The 20,558-nt window shown below is 40.4% G+C and overlaps 4 protein-coding genes across 4 annotated transcripts; all 4 read right to left on the reverse strand.

Annotated features, from left to right (window-relative positions):
* Positions 1–1,191: 1,191 nt before the first annotated feature.
* Positions 1,192–3,275, reverse strand: LOC148913270 (uncharacterized). The gene is made up of 2 exons (XM_089026001.1): positions 2,736–3,275; positions 1,192–1,860 (listed from the first exon to the last, which is right to left on the reverse strand). The coding sequence occupies exons 1-2, from the start codon at positions 3,251–3,253 to the stop codon at positions 1,557–1,559; spliced, it is 822 nt and encodes a 273-aa protein (XP_088882127.1). The 5' UTR covers positions 3,254–3,275; the 3' UTR covers positions 1,192–1,556.
* A 3,966-nt stretch (positions 3,276–7,241) lies between these two features.
* On the reverse strand, positions 7,242–9,779 carry LOC148913271 (uncharacterized). The gene is made up of 5 exons (XM_089025791.1): positions 9,519–9,779; positions 9,167–9,250; positions 8,467–8,575; positions 8,243–8,358; positions 7,242–7,836 (listed from the first exon to the last, which is right to left on the reverse strand). The coding sequence occupies exons 1-5, from the start codon at positions 9,550–9,552 to the stop codon at positions 7,787–7,789; spliced, it is 393 nt and encodes a 130-aa protein (XP_088881917.1). The 5' UTR covers positions 9,553–9,779; the 3' UTR covers positions 7,242–7,786.
* A 2,968-nt stretch (positions 9,780–12,747) lies between these two features.
* On the reverse strand, positions 12,748–14,639 carry LOC148913272 (uncharacterized). Its single transcript, XM_089025695.1, has 4 exons — positions 14,511–14,639; positions 13,755–13,958; positions 13,083–13,240; positions 12,748–12,957 (listed from the first exon to the last, which is right to left on the reverse strand). The coding sequence occupies exons 1-4, from the start codon at positions 14,512–14,514 to the stop codon at positions 12,748–12,750; spliced, it is 576 nt and encodes a 191-aa protein (XP_088881821.1). The 5' UTR covers positions 14,515–14,639.
* A 63-nt stretch (positions 14,640–14,702) lies between these two features.
* Positions 14,703–20,139, reverse strand: LOC148913273 (uncharacterized). Its single transcript, XM_089025650.1, has one exon. It carries the CDS (start codon positions 19,830–19,832, stop codon positions 14,883–14,885), a length of 4,950 nt encoding a protein of 1,649 aa, XP_088881776.1. The 5' UTR covers positions 19,833–20,139; the 3' UTR covers positions 14,703–14,882.
* Between the last annotated feature and the right edge of the window lie 419 nt (positions 20,140–20,558).

Genomic DNA, 20,558 nt, shown 5'->3' on the forward strand with positions numbered 1-20,558 from the left:
AAACACGGTGGCCATTCAAAGCCACAGTTTGAGATGTCGCAATCTGTGGTATCTGAAGTCAAGCCTATAGTCCATGGGTTGTAAATCACAGTTTGCAACGACGCAAAATATGGTTCCGGGTTGGTCGCAAAACACGGTGGCCATTCAAAGCCACAGTTTGAGATGTCGCAATCTGTGGTAACTGGAGTCAAGCCTATATAGTCCATGGGTTGTAAATCACAGTTTGCAACGACGCAAAATATGGTCTTAGGGTTAGGGTTAACTTAGCCACATATTGCGTCATTGCAAACTGTGGTTCAATTTTCAACAACACAGTTCGCGACAAATTGTCATCGCAAAACGTGGTACCCACGCATAAGCCATGGTTTGCGCTAATTCAATCTATGGCGATAATTTATCGCCACATTTTGCAATGTCGCAAAATATGTTTGTTCAATATATATTAGAAAAAAGCAAAGCAATGGTGCGCTTGGTGTGTATAAACGTTTTGCCTCGATTAAACAAAGTTTTGCTATCGATATATGGTCACCACAGTTTGCGTTGTCGCAAAACATGGTCAATCGTAAGGAATTCTAAGGCACGCAGTTTCTTTAACTTCCTTTCCATTTTGTAAAATAAATTACTCGCCAAGGGGATCCGTATTTTCGGTTGACTGCCGGTTGTGCATTGTCCCGTTGAAACGCAAAATCCGTAATACCTTACACAAACTGGTTTCAGTATTGATAACAAAGCTTTAGTTCAGTGCCGGTTTTTCACTTACATTTTAAAATCAACTGTTAATTTCTATTTGGTGGTTGAATTGAAGCATACGGTTCAAACTTGGTCAATTGCCAGTCAAAGTGAAATACATTTCAGCGGACTGTTGTCTCCGATCCTCACAACATTATCAGTTTACAATCCGCGTGTCTGCAACTCTTAACTTCCTCCTTTAAAGCTCACTCTTTCCCTTGCCTGTAACCCACCCATTCCCTCAACCATTATAACCCCTCGCCAACAGACAAACACAACTGTCAGCCTCAGTATTACAATATTTTACTATTAATAAGTCATATATATTTTAAAACAGATATTCTTACAGCCACAAACTGGTCTACATTACCACATATAAAGAGCAAGATATCTTTTATTTCATATCGTTTATATTCCGTATCCCGGGTCCGTATCATAAGTGAAGCACAAATAAACTGTGAATGTAGATATTCAATTCTTTATTCGCACATATATATATAATGCATATGTTACACATCATTTAAAGAATATATAATTAAACGAGATCAATATGAAATACATATGTGCTTAAGAAACCTTTACAGCCTTATACTAGAAGCTCTCCTTAACTGTAACATCTTGATTTCGAAGACTTAACTTTTTGTGGAACTGAATTCCACAAATTAACGAATTCGTTTCCAATTGAGGAAGAAAATGATGAAAATGCGATAAATATTTTATTTAAAAAAAAGCATTTCTCTAGGGAATGACATAATATGTGGTCTGAAATTTGCATAAGAAGCTGAAAAGTCTAGATCTATTGTATAAGGATCCTTTAATCTTCTTCTTTAATCTTCTTCTTCTTCTTCTTCTTCTTCTTCTTCTTCTTCTGTTCCTCCTCCTCCACCAGCACCACCAGCTGTTTCATTACTAACTACATCTGATGTTATAGAAAATTCATCATCATCATCATCAGTGTTATCCGAGAAGCTGTTGTTGGACATGAAACACTCAGTATAAAGGTCATCATCTCCTGTGTCGTCATCGTCATTATCTTTGCTAACGGCGCCATCCACATCAGATTCATCGTCCGTGGTTCTCTGATGCTCTCCGAGCATATCTTCCAAAACTCCAAGGAAAGGAGAGGCAATGCTATGTAAAAGGGAGATATATTTTAAAACCATATGTTATAGTTTCTTACCACGAACAGTAATAAAGCAATATTGTTCTTCCAATATATCCAGTAAACAGTGTATGGGACTTTGAAAATTCATTATCTTTAAGGTAGCTCCATATAGTTAAAAGGCTTTTGAGGTACATGTTACATATTGCTGTATTAAAAAAAAAAAAAATGTTTTGGCCCGTTTTTGCGCATTGTATTAATATTAGTAAATCAAGGTTTCAGTTTTTACAAAAAAATATCACATGACGGGTCGCCATAGCAACGTAACGTTAGTCTTAATTGAGGCTTTTTTGTAATAAAAAAAATTAAAGCTCGAGTTTTTCGCGGTTAATTTTGAAATCATACTACTTATTTCATCATTTGACACCGCGACTTAAGTATCCCAACGAAAGAACCTTGAATTTAACGCAATTTCTGTCTTTTCATAATTAAAAACATTCTGTCTTTTCACAATTAAAAACATTCTGTCGTTAGAACTCGCTACACATTTTGCAAGCTAATTGCTTTTGATATCGAAAAAACACTGTAAAAATTTCAAGACATTTTACCGCCAAATTTCAAAATAAAAGTAATTTTACGACATTTTTTGAAACTGCTTGGCGCACCGCCATCTTTATTTTGTTTTTCGTGGCTTTAAAAGCTCGCGCCATCATAAAACTCGTTAATATTTCCCTTGCGGTAAAAATTAACTATATGGAGCTACCTTAAGCGATATTCATGCTATTCATCATTTTGTGTTTCTATTGTATCATGTGCGGTATTCCTTAAAAGATTGTTTGAAAATTTCGATCAAAAAAGTGTGTGCTTTCATTTTGATACGAGGAAATTAATATGCGTAACTTACTCAACATTGAAGTTATCCAGATACTTAGGGAAAGCATTCCTTTTATTGCGACAGAAATCGCAACGATCGCCACAGCGCCAGCACTTAGGGAAGTACCGTGTCTTCACCCTGTCTGCGTCCTCAAAATATTTGTCCTTCTTCAACAGCAACAGCTTCGGCACTTCGGGATTGTCGCTCTCCTTTATTTCGCCTTTACTTTTCAGCGTCTTCATTCTGGAAGACACCAAAGTAAGGAGCTCTTTTGATGGGGCAGATCCTGGTTCCCAACCACCAAATCTTATGGCAGCAACTTCTTCGTAAACTTGTAGCGTTACGGGGCTTGAGCACTGAAGAAGGCGACCAAAAAACGCACACACACCTTCGATCACCGGATCGCCTCGAACCTTGTGATATGACCGTAGGCCAGACTGACAAGCAAACGAAAAAATTGCCAAATCTAGTAAGTCTGTGATAGCTTCTGGAACCTTCTTCTTAGATGATGTCGATTGACAAGCAGCTTGATCTGAATTGGAAGCCATCACAACAACACAAAACTGTAAAAAAATTTTAAAAAGTTCAAAATCGTAACCGCGTGTGCGGTTACATCAGTGATGTAAGATGAATAAAATATTAGACGTACAGCGTTCTGATTGGTTAAGAGATGATTCGTTCAGTCTCGCGCCGAAGTTAAGTCATCACGTGTAAATATTATCGAGCGTGTTAGATCCCAAAAGTATACGTCTAGAACCACAGAAGCAATCATAAAGTCGAATATATACTAGTATTTCTCAACTCAGAAGGTAAGGACCGCTTTAACTTGGAGCGCATCAAAGGTATTCAAAGACATGGATGAATTTTTTTTGTTATGCCTAAGTCTATAACAACGATGAAAGGTTAATGGTTTGATGATGTTGCGACGAGCACATTGAACCACTATTGAGCTCCCTGTTTGATCCGGTGAGCCAAAAATAATAAAAAAAGGGTTATTTTTTTCGCGACTAAGCTGTCCAGAAAGCAATCCAGCAAGCTATGTTCATATTGCGCGGCAGTCGAAGATCATCTGCACTACATCTCACAGTAGGAGGGTTGCATGGAATAAAACCGCACCACTCCTGTATATAAGCGCACTTTAATAACTTTAACAAAATAAATAAATAAAAACGCCGCCGAGCGTAACAAACTAATGGTACGTTTACGGTGGCATTTCGTTTGCGATTGTTTTTCCAAATTTGGCCTAATTTAGCACTAAGTACTGGTTTAAACATGTATACGTATGCAAACCTTTTTTTACATTTCGAATAATAGATATCTTTTCATTACAGATTTCTCCCTTGCAACTACCTACCACTTTCCTCCCGAGTTAATAGGAAGACATGCCCCGAAGCAATCCTTTGGCATTTCTGAGGCCGCTATACGACATTGCTGTATGGCAATTTCTTATAATGTCAGGCTGTGCACGAGGAGAGAAGATCACTTTTACTTGGAAGGTGCATGAAGTCATTGCAAATTTTGTTTGCAAACTCGTTGAAATGCCAGCATTTCAGCATATTCAGCAAGCACTGCAAGAAGATGCTGCTAGAAAAGCAATGGGTAGCTGGTCCCTTGGGGATAGAGCGACCAAGCAATTGGTAGATTGGTGCCAAGACCAATGGAGAAGGAAAAACTTTTCCTTTCCTGAAAAAGACAATTCATACACAGCTCCACCAGCCACAATGCCCTGGTATGAAAATATACCTGTTTGTCATAAATGTGGCACGCCTTGTCCAAAATGCAGAGAGGCCCTTGGAATGGAAGTTCCAGAGGAGATGCCAACCCTCCGTGCAATACTTCGTTTAGGCGATAAAAAAAAAGTGGCAGATGAAGAAATAGCTGCTGGTGAAGATGTCCCAACCCCAATATCAAAGAGACTTCGAACAAGAAAATAGAATTTTTAAGTTAAGGTTATTCTGCGAGCAACAGTAACCTATGTTTGAAATGTTGTCATTATAACGTCCTACATATACAGTATGTATACGTTCTGATCTAATATATACATGATCATGATTATTTTGTATTTGATTATTATTACCATTTAGTTATTAAGATTATAATCTAGTTTTTTTTCCTAAGATCCATAGCTATATATATATATTTTTTTCCCTCGTATGATATACCTTTTAGCTAATGTTCTATGCTTTAGCAATACCTGTAATTTTGTAAACTTTGAAACCCTCATTGTTTTTAGAGGTGACACTTCTAACGGAAATGTTCTATGCTTTAGCAATACCTGTAATTTTGTAAACTTTGAAACCCTCATTGTTTTTAGAGGTGACACTTCTAACGGAAATGACTCATTGCAAAGCAATGAATAACCATGGGCATACATATAATAAGAAACAAGATTCCATTACCGTTACCGTTTCATAGATGAAAGAACATTTGAACTTTTATCAAAAACAGTATGATGTATTCAGTTTACTTAATATAAGTGTTCACTTCGTTTTATCGCCAGTTTTAAAAAGTAGGGTAGCTCTTTGTCTCACTTCAAGTAACATCGGTATCTTGATAATAAAGCTACTAATGCTGTGTATTGTCACTCTTTTGACACTTGTATTCATGCCGTCTTTTTGTCAAGGGACGATAACTATGAGATGCTAAATAAAAAAGTTGGTAATAAGATTTTCCAAAAAGTAATTCTCTCGTGTGTGTGTGTGTGTGTTTTTTTTAATGTTTGACAATACTTGTAGCATTTACTGGTAAGAAAAAGATCGAAAAAAATAATAATAATAAGACGCACAAGTCGAATGTTATCAGAGTTATCATTGACTCCGACGAAGGACTAACGTCCGAAACGTCAGTTACTCTTGTTCTTATTACGGAGAAAAGATTATCTACCACGACACCTTTGTTTTAACTTTAATATCACCGACGCAGTCTAAACTAGTTATAATACTAGTCGTCATCTGTTATCAGAGTAGTCTTTGCATCATCACTTGAATTATTCACAACACCTAATCACCGATAGAATTGGGAGGTGTAGAGTACCTTTTTTAATCCAGTTTCACCACGCGCGGTGTTCTTGACTTGCCAGAAAAATGGATTCAGAGGACGCAAACACAGAATCAGATGTAAGTAAAGTAACTTAACATTATTCCGCTACAAGGTCGTGGCAATTTCATAAAAAAGTTAATCTTTATTTATTGCCATAAATGTCTTAGTACATGTATTTATTTTCTTCTTTTTGGCGCTGCTCTCTGTGATGTTTTAGTCTATCTAACGGGTTTCTCGTGTAGCAACCGCCAAATGATTGTTTGCGCAATATCATACGATTGTGGTTCTAATAACTTATGTTCTAACCTACCTTTTATGGCATCACTAAAATGAAGATCTATTTCAAAAAATTTAAGTGACTCTAAAAATACAAACAAATTTCCTGCGTTATAGTGAGATATTAATGAGTCAATGCCGTCTCTTTGTTTTCATGACAGAACTCATCTTTATCAGAGTGGACAGACTCGGAAGACTCAGAACATCAAGAACATGAGGAGGTGATATATTTCTTGCCGTTCATTAACTTTTAACATAATAACATTGTGCAATGTTCGCAAAATACGTTACGAATTTGCTAATACGGACTTCGTTTCTCGTCAGGACAATGAATTGGCCGCAGTTTTAGCAACCTTGAGAACTTCTCCTGAAACGGAATCAAAGCTAGACACCAGCGAAAAATCACTGGCAGCTATTGTTGATGATGCTGTGTTGGTTGGGGAGCTTCTACACCAAAAATCGTTCGATTCCAGTTTCAATAACTTCGATGCGGTACCAGTGGTCCAATCACAGTCAAGGTCGTCGGAAAATGCTGCCATAATTGACTCCCTCAAAGCTATTCACGCGCGCCTTGAGGGATTTCAAGCTGCACCAAATGGTTTGCCAGACAGTCGTAGTGAAAATTCTGCAGTACACGCCGCAAGACAAATTGCTCATTGGGCTTCCCTTTTTATTTCTATGTTTGGACATGCTCTTCCCCAAGCTCCAATATCACAACAGTCGCCCAAACCGTCATCGGTTTCACAGGTCAATGCACTTTTGCCCCCAACAGAATCACTGTCGCATCCAGATCCGGGCTTATCATCGCATTTACCAAAGCAACCACAGACACATGCACATTCATCACTACCGCCACAGACACCACTGCTACTACCACAGGCCCAACAGCTACCGCACACACAACCACAGAACGCACAGCCACCACTACTACTACCACAGAACGCACAGCCACCTCCAAAACCAGTAAATTCAAATGATCTTGATACCTTGAAGGTTTTTCGGGAGTATGGTTCTCAAATGTACCAAAGTGTTGAATTTTGGTTGCAATCATTAAAAATTCCAAGAAACATTGAAAGACTGGAGGAAGTGAAAGAAATCTGGGAAAATGGTGGTGAAGATTGCCCTCCACTTAAAGACTGGACCTGCCAAATGAGGAACTACAAAGGCAAAAATGGAAGCCACACTTCAATTTATAGTCAAAGGAAATGCATTTACAATATATACAAAGAACACAACTTTAATTTGCAAAACATATATAGCAAATATCAAGAGGTAAAACCAGGAAAGATTTACAAACTAGTCAAATCTAGAAAGAAGTGATTTGTATCAATCCTCTAATTCATGAAAAACGAGTGGAACTAAAAGGTCTATTCTCATTCCAACTTTCAAGTTCAAAAAGGTTAACGTTTTATGCTTCAAAGCGAAGTGACTATACCTATGAAACATACACTAAACCATCGTTTTCTTTTCTGGCTGTAAGGATTTTTCATGGGTTTAGTGCCTTTATTAAAAACAGGATTTAACAAAAGACTCCTTTCGAAAAAATTATCCGTGTTAAAAATATGGGCTAAAGAACTGAAATATTGGATACATAGCACTTGTATACACATTAATATTGAAGTTAGAAATCAAGAAACATAATTTATAACATAAATCAAAAAGTGAAGTCAGCTGAAGAATAGCATAAAGCCAGATTAACTAGCGTAGAGGCTTAAACATCCACATTTTATGATCTGATACAGGGCAGCCATCATGGTGCTCTTTTATCATTTGGGCTCTAGCATCTTGAGTGTAGAGCTCAAAGCTATTGGATTTCCTGAAAGGTCAATTTGAAAATACATGGATAGTTGTAAAGTTAAATAAAAGTTTTATTTCCTAGGTCAGTATTTTTGTATGTGAACCAGGCTCTTGGACTTTTAATGACTGGGACACTTAATCTTTAGGGACAAAATGAAGCAAGCACAATTATAATAAAAAGCTGAAGCTTAGATTATGAATAAATACTGATTTCCCTTGCTGATTGTTTGTATAAAACTTGGAACAACTCAATGGTGATTTGGAGGTGAAATTATTAGTAGATATCACAGATGCATAATGCAAATAGCCAAATGAGAAAACAGGTTTTCTATTGACAAACAAATGCCCCATTTGGATCATTCCAAGACAAAAGCAATATGTTATCGCAGACTCAACAGTATGTAATAACATCATATGGAACCTACCATCTTCCTGCCCTTTTAATCGTGCTGTCATCTGCCCCACATCGAGCAGCCCATATAGCAGCTGAACGTCTAATGCTGTGGGTTGTGAACTCCTTATCAAAAAGAGCTTGGCACATCTATTAGGAAAATATCGTATGTCATAATTAACTAGTTCAATTTATTTACTGAAGGAGAAAGGTTCTGTAAGCGGCAAATGTTTGATAAGCTGACATAACATAATTTACCTCAGAAAAAATAAAATTTTTCTGTACGATGTTACACCTCGGGCAGAGTTGGGATGTAACTTGCGGTTGTTCTTTGCAACCCTGGGGAAAAGGAGTCCTTTTCTTACATCTGTAAAAGGAATGATCAAAAACACATATCATTACCATAAAATTATATATACATTTTTTATTGTGAAACCAATGCATTTTAATCAATCTTTATTCAGCTTCCTGAAGGCAAGTCAAGAAATGTGATTTCTCAGCCTTCTATAAAGGATAAAATCCCCAACTCTTTTTGTAAATTTTAGGGAGCCTTTTCCTTAGTTTGTTTTCCACATGCTCATCAGTTGAAATGAAATGCCATACAACTGATCAAAACTGTACCATGCACTCCTAGATGGATTCCAGTTGCAATTGCAACTGAATACTAGCATAGCATATTTTTAGGCATGACAGCAGGAACATATGAATGCACACACACACAAAAAAAATTGCAATAAAACTATTAATAACAATAATATTTTATTTCAGTGAAAATCTAGTAATTGTCTGAAACTCTATGGTATGGTAGTCATATATAATTAAGATTTAAAAATAACTTGGTATAATAATTTATGGTTGATGACTCTGCCACCTTCCTCAATATAAAATGATACTGGAAGAAAAGTATAATATGCCATTTCATACATGATATAGACTAAATATCAAATTATAATTTTACCTGAAACAAGTAGCCATATTAAAAGAGCAGTAACTGGACATAACTCTGATTTTAGAGGGTTAGCCCACAGTGTAAGTGTTACTCCTGAAACATATTTTAATGACATGCATTAGAAAATGTTATTCTTAAATATGTGTTATCCGATCCCATGTACAAAGGCTGGATTGAGTACATAACACACCAGATAAGAGTTATACAGTTATATTTGTTTTACCTGCTCAGGGTAAGTGATATCCAGTGGTTTAGTGCTTTTGTACAACCAGCAGGCTCTCATTTTTTTAATATGTAAAATCATTGCCAATATACAAACCCTAATATATGTTAAAAAGTGAATAAAATGTTTTGCACCTACCTTTAGCTTTCTTATCTGCCTTTGACCACGGCATTTTCACTTCCAATCGCTGTGGCAATTTACCTGATTCAACTGGACAAGAACAGTTGCATATATGTGAAGTATTTCAAAATCAATATGTCAATACAACCAGTAAGTCAATAGAAAATATGATGTAGATGGTGCCAATGGGTGTTCTAAATTGACTATATCATGCATGCAAATATGTTTTTCTTGATGATGAGAATGAAATACAATTGCAAGATCATTTCTCCAAAGAGAAAAACACTTATAAAAGACATATAAGACATTTTGACCAGCATATAAGTAGTACTATATAGACTTTTTCTTGTGTTTCATAGAAAGCATTATTTTTAAAATATATGTGAATTTATATGTATATAAATAATAATAATAATAATAATAATAATAATAATAATATTTATTTATAAAGCGCAAATACAAATCTGTTCTAAGCGCTAGTAAACAAACGACAAAGACAACGACAAAATAAAATTATTTACAAAGAATATGCTAATTTGAAGAGATAAGTTTTAAGTTCAGTTTTGAATGAGGCAAGACTTGATGCATTTCGGAGAGATATTGGAAGTGAGTTCCAGAGTTCAGGAGCAGCCACAGAGAAGGAGCGATGACCATAAGATTTAAGATTATAAGAATGTGCTGATAGAAGAACTTGTGATGCAGAACGAAGATTACGGTTCGGTTTATACACTGAAATGAGTTCCCGGATATAGATAGGAGATTGGCCATGAAGAGCTTTAAAAGTAAGTAATAGGATTTTATATTTGATTCTAGATTCAATTGGTAGCCAATGCAGATTAACGAGGATAGGTGTAATGTGGTCATGTTTATGGGAAAGAGTGATTATTCTGGCAGCAGCATTCTGTACAGATTGTAGTTTATCTAAGAGTTTGTTTGGTAAGCCAAAGAGCAGAGAGTTACAGTTGTCGAGTTTGGAGGATATGAACGCGTGGACGAGAGTTTCAGTTGTTTTCAAAGAGATGTATTTTCTTATTTTAGCAATGTTTCTGAGATGATAAAAAGAAGACTTGCAAATATTATTCACATGACGAACCAAAGTAAGATGCGTATCAAATATGACACCAATGTTCCGAGCATGCATTGAGGGCATTATCACATCAGAACCAAATTGAAGAGAAGGAAGAGTTAACTGTGGGCTGTGCTTTGAAGAAAATAACAGGAATTCAGTTTTGCCTTTATTTAGTTTCAATTTATTTGTAGTCATCCAAGCATCAATATCAGATAGACAGTTTTCAATCAGATTCATGGAATCATTAAGGGACAAATCATCATTACAGGAGAAAGGAATATATAATTGAGTGTCATCAGCATAAAGGTGGAAAGACATTCTGTGTATTCGGAGGATATCAGCTACTGGAGAAGTATAAAGGAGATACAACAAAGGACCAAGTACAGAACCTTGAAGTACGCCACAATCAAGTTGAAGGGCTTCAGAAGAAAAATCATCAATGGAAACAAATTGAAAGCGATCAGTGAGGTAGGACTTAAACCATTGAAGAGCTATGCCAGAAATGCCAAATTTTGTATGGAGACGATCTAGAAGAATTTGATGATCAACTGTGTCAAATGCAGCAGATAGGTCCAAGAGTAGCATGGCAACACAAGAACGATTGTCAATGGAGTGGAGGATATCATTTTGTACTCGAAGAAGAGCAGTTTCACAGCTATGAAATGTTTTGTATGCAGACTGCAATGGTTCATGGAGATTGTTCAGAGACAGATAATCATTTAGCTGAAGGGAAACGACTTTTCCAATAATCTTGGAGATATTCTTTAAATTAGAGATAGGGCGATAATTTCCAAAAATTTCATGATCAAGAGATGGTTTTTTCAGTAACGGTTTTAAAACAGCAACTTTAAGAGAAGATGGAACAACACCAGTTTGAAGTGACAGGTTAACGATTTCACATATAGTAGGCAGTAATGCATCAAAATGTCCAAGTAGGAGACTTGCAGGAAAAGGATCAAGACTACAGGATTTAGATGACATCTTTTTCGCAATGGCTGATAATTCATCAATAGAGATAGGCGAAAATGAATCAATTTTACAATCCAGTTTAGGTGAATCCAGATAAGAGAAATCATTTGAAAGATGTGACGTAGGAACGAAGCCATTTCTGATGTTAACGATTTTGTTTTTAAAGAAGTAAACAAAATTGTTAGCTAGATCTGTGGATGAAGTTGAGGTTGGTAGTTTTTTCTCAGGTATACGGTGTAGCAATCGATCAATAGAACGGAATAGATCATTACTGTTAGAACCAGCATCAGTAATCAAATTAGAATAAAAATTCATTTTTGCATCAAAAATCAGTTTTTTAACAACATTACATTGATCAACATATAATTCACGGTCAACCTCTAATTTGGAACGTCGCCAACGTCTTTCTAGATTACGACGCTTTGTTTTATTAATTTGAATTTCGTCAGTATACCATGGAGCTCTTGGGCGAAGGGAGATGGATCGAGAACGTAAAGGAGCATGTTTATTTAAAATAGACGATAAAACAGAGTCATATTGAGTACACAAATCAGATAGTTGAGTAGCAGGACATTGATATAGTGCAGAGTTCATAATATCTTGTTGGAGACAATCAGCATCTATTGCACGAAGCTTGCGATAAGAAATGCTTTTTGATTGAAGTAGAGGCTTGTTTACAGATAACATACAATGAACAGCATAATGATCAGATAAAACAGGATCGTGTACAGTAAGGTTGGTCACAGATTTTTCATCAGATCTTGTAATGATTAGATCCCAAACGTGATTACTTTTATGTGTAGGTGAAACAGGATCAAGGACAGTCAGATTAAAACAATCGAGTAAATCCATAAAGCGATTAGCATTATTATCTTTAGTGTCATTGATGTGAAAGTTAAAATCTCCAGAAATTACCAGTTTGCCAGAAGATGTAACCAGTCGTTCCAAGAGAGTAGTGAAATCATCATTAAATAGCAAGCTATTTGAAGAGGGTGGACGATAAACAATAACAATACGATAAGTAGACGATTGATGATGAAGTAGCATTTCCATAAATTCAAAAGACGTGTGAGACATTGTTACATGATGATTGATTTTCAGGCTATTTTTATACATAGATAGATAGTTAAGTAGGATTAAAGGAAACCATAAGACGTAGACAACCAATTACTGCCAAAAATATTTGATAGAACATTTGGGCCTTTGGCTTCAGATCTGTACCTGTACCTGTAGATGTACATGTATTGGTTTTCCTTTCATCCTACATGATTTTTCCCTGACTTGTAAAATTAATATTGTACCTGAATAGTTGGGAGGTAATTTGATGTGTCTCATCTTCAAACGTAGAGGTTCCTCCCCTCGTAAGAATAAGGAAAATGAAAACAAGGTTATAGTCCATAACCACAAGCCACGTAAACCCTGGATATAAAAAAATAAAGCAGAAATAATTTAGGCAATATAGTAATAATAAGAATAATAATGACATATTATACATACTATATTATAGTCTTACATACATATGGAAAACCATATCATGAGCATACCTCAACTGTTTTCAAGCAGTAGTTGCGCATCCGCAACATCTGCTCAAGGGTGAAAGGAGGTGCCTGTTTTGGCTCATAAGGCACCCTCCCACGGCTTGAGTCTCTAGTTGATGGCCTAAGTGACCTTTTAATGAGCTGTCTGATGGTTTGCTTCACATCTGGAAAAAGGAATTATAGTTAATTTGAACAACCTGGAGGATGAGGAATGGTGGGCAAAGAACAAGCAGGGATTAACTCAGGGATACTTTAGGGTGGAAATTCATTTGCTTCACACTTAGTATTTGATGATAAAAAATTTGAGGGAAACCCCTCAGAAAAGATTATAGTATGAAATATTAAGCTATTCATAATGAGGGTACACATTCCAGTTCTGTTTAGGGACGGACCATTAGAATCTTGAAGGGGGGGGGGGGGGGGCTGGTCAATTTATTTTGTGCAGGAATTTTTTTACCCTTCATTGCTGAGCAGGAATTTTTTTGGAGCTTGCATGAATATTTTTTTCGGCATTTTACCTATACACGATTTTTTTTTCTTTCTTTAAAGTCATGCTCGATTTTTTTTTTTTTGGTTTTTGCCCAACTCCTCCCTCTAACCCCCCCACCCTCAAAAATCTAATGGTTCGTCCCTTACAATAAGATATTGGTAAAAACATTCAATTCACTAAAAAGTTACCAGATGAGTTCATTGGGTTTCCATGAGGTATGACTCTTTGATTCCCATTGCCGTCTTTCTCTATGGTTTGACTATATGGTCCGGAGTGACCAAATGAGTCAAACCAGTAGCGAAATGCTGCTGCGTGGCCTCTAACTGCTGGAGGCTTGAGGCCTTTGCATTTCAGTGTTCCCAGCTTCTTCCCCTTGGTTTCACTCAGCATTTCTATTAGAACAAATATTTGAATAATTGTGCAAATTAACGTTAAGAACATTATGCTTAAAGGGATGCTATTCTAAACATGTTATAACTGGAATCCCAGCCAGGTACCGTTCTGATGTTTTCAGACGACTCGGATAAATCTGCTAGCTCTGACGTTGCTTATCCTCCATAATCATAAGTGGCGGCTGAAAATTAGTGCCAATTTCTTAATAAGACTATTTAGAATAGTTGTGCAAAAAGATTCTGGCACGTTGTGACTATTTCAACCATCAATTAAGCTTATGTACGCGTGTTCGGATAACATTATGGGAATCAGAGTACCATACACAATATATCATTTGTTATGATAAGACTTACGCAAAAAAAGTCTAGAAAGTCTAAAAAAGTCTAAAAAGGCCTAGCTTTATTAAAAACAATGCAAAAACATTTTCCGAGAAGAATCCTGCTGCACACGTGTATGGAACAATAAGACCAAAGACCATACCAGTACTAACACAACACAACCCGCGATTGACCCCATTTATCTTTTGTTGTAATACATAGCATTGTACTTACGCATGAACGTCTGTATTGTTGCTGCCAAAAATGGCCTTTTGTTTAGCCCAAAAAGAACAGCATCGTCCCCGTTACTTAGAGCGAAATCTTCGAGAGCTATGAGCCGCAACTCGTAAGTCCTACGCCAGTAAACACGACGAACGACGTAAACGAATGAACAAGCTTTAATAATGAAACGTAGTCGCAAGATGGCCGACCAATAACAACAGTAATGAACAGGCGTCACTGGCGCGGGCGCGCGCGCATGACAGGCACAAATGTCCGCGGGCACAACGGGCTCGCTGGCGCAGTATCTTCTTCTTCCTTATTTTCTGTTAATTAACTGGATAACAAAGTTATTATGGTTCATACATCTACAGGTCGCATAATGTCTCAATATAGGAAGTAGTCCTTGAGGTAGGCTGGGGGTTTGCGTGTTCGTTGTGGTCTCGAGGGAGATTCTTCGCTGCTGAGTTCGTTGTTGATGGGCAGTGGGACGGTGAGAGTGACTTGCGAGGGTGGTGGGTCTTGCTCAGTTGTTTCTGGGGTTGTGTTGGTGTCTTCTTCCGATGCGTTGTCTTGATTGTTTGGTTTACACCAGCTTGGTAAGTCAACTTCGTATGGGCGGATAAGTTCCGATGGGGGTGTTGGTGGACTTGGTTCTTCTGACGCTAACGTTGGGTCTACGGTGGCGAAGTCTTCGTCGGCATCGTTGTGGATTACTTGAGTACTAGTGTGGGAGGAGGCGAGGGGAGCGGGAACGGCATAGCACTCACATAGCTTGACCTTGTATGATGTGGCGCGAAGTTGGGATCCGGTGAACTTCTTAATGTAACACCAAGGGTCGCTCACTTCTGTAACGATGTAGCGGTCACGAGCACGTAGTTTGTCGCGGTCAGCGATCAAATAAACTATGTCTCCCACTCGAATCTGTGGCTGAGGTGCGGCAACTCCGTGTTTGTCTTTGGACTTTTCGCTGTGGGGATGGTTAGTGGACCTCTTCTGGTGCTGCGCTACTATATTCTGGTAGTCAGATAGTGGGAGTTGGTCACAGGTGTATTGACTGCGCTGTGTCCATAGTTCACGAGCGGAGAGACCTTGATGGCGTAGGCGAGAGTTGAGACGAGCTGTTGCTAGTGCGAGGCCAGTAGAAGTAATGGGTCCACCTCCGGGCTCCTGTCGCAGAAGCTCTTCTTCTAGCTCTTGAATAGCCTTTTCGGCGACTGGGTTCTTATTCTTATTCTTTATGCGACCAACATCGAGCCAAATGTTCAAGTGTTTTAGACCGTCGTTGTTGCTAAGAGATAAGAAGCTTGGTGCAGGGTCTACTCGAATGACTGCTCTTGGACCGTCCAAAGGGTGTAGTTCCACAATGAGGCGTGTAAGGGCGTCGCGCAGGGTGTCGTACTTTTCGTCTTGTATTAAACAAGTGTTGGTGTAGGATGTCGAACACTCTCTGAGTAGTAAGATTGCTTGTCGTTGTCGTTTGATAACGTCAGCAGCGAAGGATATGCCGACGACGTCGGGTGGTTCTTCAGATGATTGGTTTACGAGAGAACTTGGAAACTTCCGTAAGGAGGCACATGGGTGGCATGACGAGGATACCCTGGTTAGGGCACTGTTCATGTCTAACGCAAAGAAGTGGCGTAGTACAACCATCTGAAGCTGGTTGCGAGATGGATGGTTTAGACGAACGTGGAGAGCTGTGAGAAGACCATCAAGTACGGACCGTGGTACTACTATTGCCTCAGATGAGGGGGTGAAAGGTTGGTTGCGTTTGACTACTAGAATGCCGTCTTTGGAGATGGACGTTACGTTTAGATAGCGTTTGATGTCTTTTATGTTAGTCAGTTTCTTCGAGGGTCTAGTTCCTTGTTTCAGATGGGCATGGACTCTGCGGAGGTCGGGACATCCGTTTTGGATTTCTCGCCAGGCTGATCTCGTGGTGAATGGAAGTGACTTGGTGTTGTCGATGATGTCTTGAACGGACACGTCACGGACGACAGAGTCTTCTGTTTCTTTGATGAAACTGCACACCTGGCATGTTGGTTCTTGGCACTCTGGAGCGTTGCGGCTCGTAAAGTCTGAAGGGAGGTTAGCCGTACCGGCCAAATGCTGCAACGTGACTTGATATCGGCTAACGGTAGTTAGGAATGATGTTACCCGAGGGCTTGCGGAAAATTCGCCGCGACAGAGTTTATTGATGGCTTGGACGCATGGTTTGCTGTCAGTGAGTACGCAAGTACGGTGTTCAGACTGTATTATAAACGGGCTGAAGTGCTTGACGGCCGCGGCGATACTCAGTGCTTCAATTTCACAGGGCAGCCAGTTGACTTGGTGTTTGCGGAGTTTTGCGCTGAAAAATCCGGCAAGATAGAGGTTGTTCTCACGGGACACATATAGTGTTGCTCCGAGGCCACGTTTGGTTACGGAGCCGTCTGTTACGATCCATAAGGAGTCGGATGGACGTGGTAGAGCGATGGCTTTGGTTGACGTGAGGGCCTGCTGAGCAGCTTTAAACTTGTGGAGAAGACTTTCGTTCAACGTAAGTTTGTCTTGTGACTGGAGACCCGAGATTGCGCCTTCGAGGGGGTCGATTAGGGAGGAACACTCTGGTAGGACGCGGCTAAGGACTTTGTAGGACCCGATAAAAGAGCGCATGCCTTTGACGGTAGTTGGAGGAGGACAAGATGCAAGAACCGCGACGCGATGAGGACTTGCAGATAGTTTGCCTTGGGACCACACCCATCCTAATATGGTGGTGGACTTTGGACAGATGACCGTTTTAGTTGGTGAGAGTCTAAGGTTGCACCTGTCAAGCTGTTCCAGGACCCGTGCCCAGATAGGTAGAAGGTCTTCGGGGCTTGCTCCTCCGCAGTACAAGTCGTCTGCTATCTTTGCCACGCAGCCTTCTTGGATGAAGTCACCAAGTACTCGACACATCATCTCTTCGAGTGCTGTTTCTGAGCCGGGCATTCCCATTGCGGAGCGGCAGTAAACGCGTACGCCACGAAATGGTGTGGCTACGCCGCAGTACTTCCTGGATTCTTTAGCAAGGGGTATTTGGTAGAAGGCGCGGCTGAGATCAGACTTTATCAGGAACTTCCATGGTGCAATGGTGCGTAGTGTGGAGTCAACGTCTGGCATGAGTGATGGTTGGGGTTTGCTGTACCGTCCCACGTCTGCAAAGGCAGTGACGAGGCGATGACCGCCAGAGGGTTTCTTTATGAGGAAGGAGGAGTTCAGGTATTCTACTGCCACGTCGATATCTTCGGGTTTTTGGAAGACTTGGTCTCTTTCCAGTTCGTCAAACTTCTCTTGCAGCTCTATTAGTTGGTTTCGAGAGTATTGAGGAAGGCGCCCTTTACGTTGGGGCGGCTGTACCGGTCCCATGTTTACGCGGGCTTCTATATGGCCCGCTGCTCCGTTGTACCCTGGAATGTCCGGTTTGAAGACGTTGTCGTATTTCTGTAGGACCTTCTGGAATTGGTCACGCATGGAACTTGTAAGTAGCTTGTCTGGATCTAGACTTACGCTGCCTGAGGACGGCGGGGTAGGCTTTACTTCTGTAACGGGGAGTGTTGAGGGTGGAGCCGCTTCGGGAGGAGTCGCTGGGACGGTTGGGCGGGCCCAGCAGATGTGGTCGTGGCGTCGGACGGTGTATGGTTCGTCGGACGTGTTGGTAATTCGCACTTTACCTCCGACTGTATCTATGACTCGTGGTTGGGGCCATGGGTTTTCGCTGGGTGGAGGGCGTTTGAGTTGGGACGTATCACTACGGGGTTCAATGGCGATAGTGTTGTCAGTTCCCAGCTCGGGGGGGACGTCAACTTCTAGGTAATCTCCAGGCCAGATAACGGTGGTGGGCGACGATGAACGTAACACATACGACGTGGCGTGGCGTATGGTGTGAGCCTGAGTGCTGTGTTTTTCATCGGTGTGGTACAAGATGGTTTCGGAGCCTTGTATAGTTATCTGTTGAGTGGCTGGGCGAACTGAGATGTCGTTCGCGATGAGGAAGGGTATTCCAGCGAGTATGTCAACATCTATGTCCTCTACTACGAGGGCGTCGAGCGCGAGTTTCTTGTTGGAACGAGAGAGCAGGACGTGTACTTCGCCAATAACGGTCAGCGGTGTCGTACCATCGGCTTGCAATGCTTGTTGGGAAGACTTTTCGACGGTAAGACCAAGTGTCTGGGCAACGGACGCTTTAATCATGCTGGTTTCGGCGCCGGTGTCGAGGGTCAGCCTCACTGGGTGTTGTCGATAGAAGGCGTTGAGTAGGGGTGACCTTCTGGTGCTGACCCTTCGGGAGATGGAACGTGCGGACGGAAGGGCTGACGCTTCACTGTCAACTTGATCAGGTGCGTACAGATCTAGGTTATCGTCGTCTTCTTCTACTTCCTCTTCATAGTTGGTTGTCGAGCGAGTCTTGGCGAGGAAGAGTCTGTCCTCAGGAGGTAAGTAAGGGCACTTACTTAGGAAATGCTGTTGATCTGCGCGGCCTGCTTCTTTGCATAGTGGGCATGACCTGGGGCGTCTGGAAGTCGTTGGGCGGCGACTGTTTGGCAATTTGTTTGGTTCACGTGAGGCAGGGAATCTAAATTTTGACGCTGTAGCGCGTAGTATCTTGGAATCAGCGGCTGTGCGTAGTTCGTCAAGCAGTGAGTCCAACGCTTGGGAGATTTCTGGTTTTATCGATGCGAGGGTTCTGGAGCGAAGTTCCGTGCCATATCGTTGTTTTACGAGGTTTGGTAAGTCCGGGTGGATTAGTCTAAGCCAGGTGAGAACGATCATATTTTCAAGACTGGGTGTTGATTCCTCGTCGGCGGTTATAATCTCGCCATGGTGGGTGATATTGCCATTAGCGATGAGGAGATTGTCTTCGACGAAGGACATCAGTCGTTGAAAGAGGTCTTCTGGGCGTTCGTCATGTTCCAGTTTAATGTTATTAAAGTCGATAAAGTGTGCTCCGGTGGACTGGAACCCATAATGCATGCGAATCATTTGCCAGATGGAGTTGATAGATGTTGAGTTCTTGACAATTGAATTTCTAGAGATAACTGGGCAATAATTAGCGATTTGGCCAAGCATCAACTCCAGATGGGTACACTTTTGCTGTGCTGTTCGACGTCTAGCGACAGGGACTGCTTCACCGTCATCAGTAAAGCCTCTTAGAGGGCCTCGAGATTTCTTTAGCCACGTCACGGTATCACCAAGGAAGGATGCGAAATTTACGTCGAGAGATAATGTATACTGTAGGTTTTGTCTCCATGCTTCGAAGGAAGTGATTGTCTCGTTTTTAGTCAGTGTCCATTGTTTTGGTGCTCTTGTTGAAGTCATTTTTGGAGTCGATGGTTTGGGTGATTGTTGATGAGGCCGTGTGAATGTGTTTCGTAAGCTCTTGTGTACGTTTCTTGCTGTTCGTTTTCCAACCACCGTACAGGTTGGCTCGTTACGAGACTTCTGCTATTGATCGTTGTATTTATACTGTTGTTCGTGGGTCCTTTAATCGCTGCCACCACGCCAGTAAACACGACGAACGACGTAAACGAATGAACAAGCTTTAATAATGAAACGTAGTCGCAAGATGGCCGACCAATAACAACAGTAATGAACAGGCGTCACTGGCGCGGGCGCGCGCGCATGACAGGCACAAATGTCCGCGGGCACAACGGGCTCGCTGGCGCTAGAAGTTTTTTCATCCAGAGCTTCGGTTCTATTCTTGGCGGCAAGCCTTGCCCCTGCGGCTAAATTTGGGGCAATTAGACCTCTCATGTCCACATCATTGCCGCAGCTTTCAATAAAGCGTAGTACGTTTGGACTTCTGCCCTTATAATTTTTTTTGGCTGCCATTGCTGAATTTTCCAGAGCTGTAGATGCCGCAGTCAATGACAAAGTAAGCCGGATACGAAAGTATTTTTTTATTGACAAGGGTTTCATGACGTAAATATACATAAAGCTCCTCATTGGTAGAAACAGTAGGAATCCTACAGACCTCACGCTGTGAATTACTACAAGCCATACCGGCAGGATAACCACTCATTCCCAAGAGCAAAGGGATTTTAT

This window comes from Actinia tenebrosa, unplaced genomic scaffold (genome assembly GCF_029948245.1).
Source record: "Actinia tenebrosa isolate PJP-AT-01 unplaced genomic scaffold, QUT_ActTen_1.0 PGA_scaffold0__85_contigs__length_37466705, whole genome shotgun sequence".
Classification (NCBI taxonomy): Eukaryota; Metazoa; Cnidaria; class Anthozoa; order Actiniaria; family Actiniidae; genus Actinia; species Actinia tenebrosa.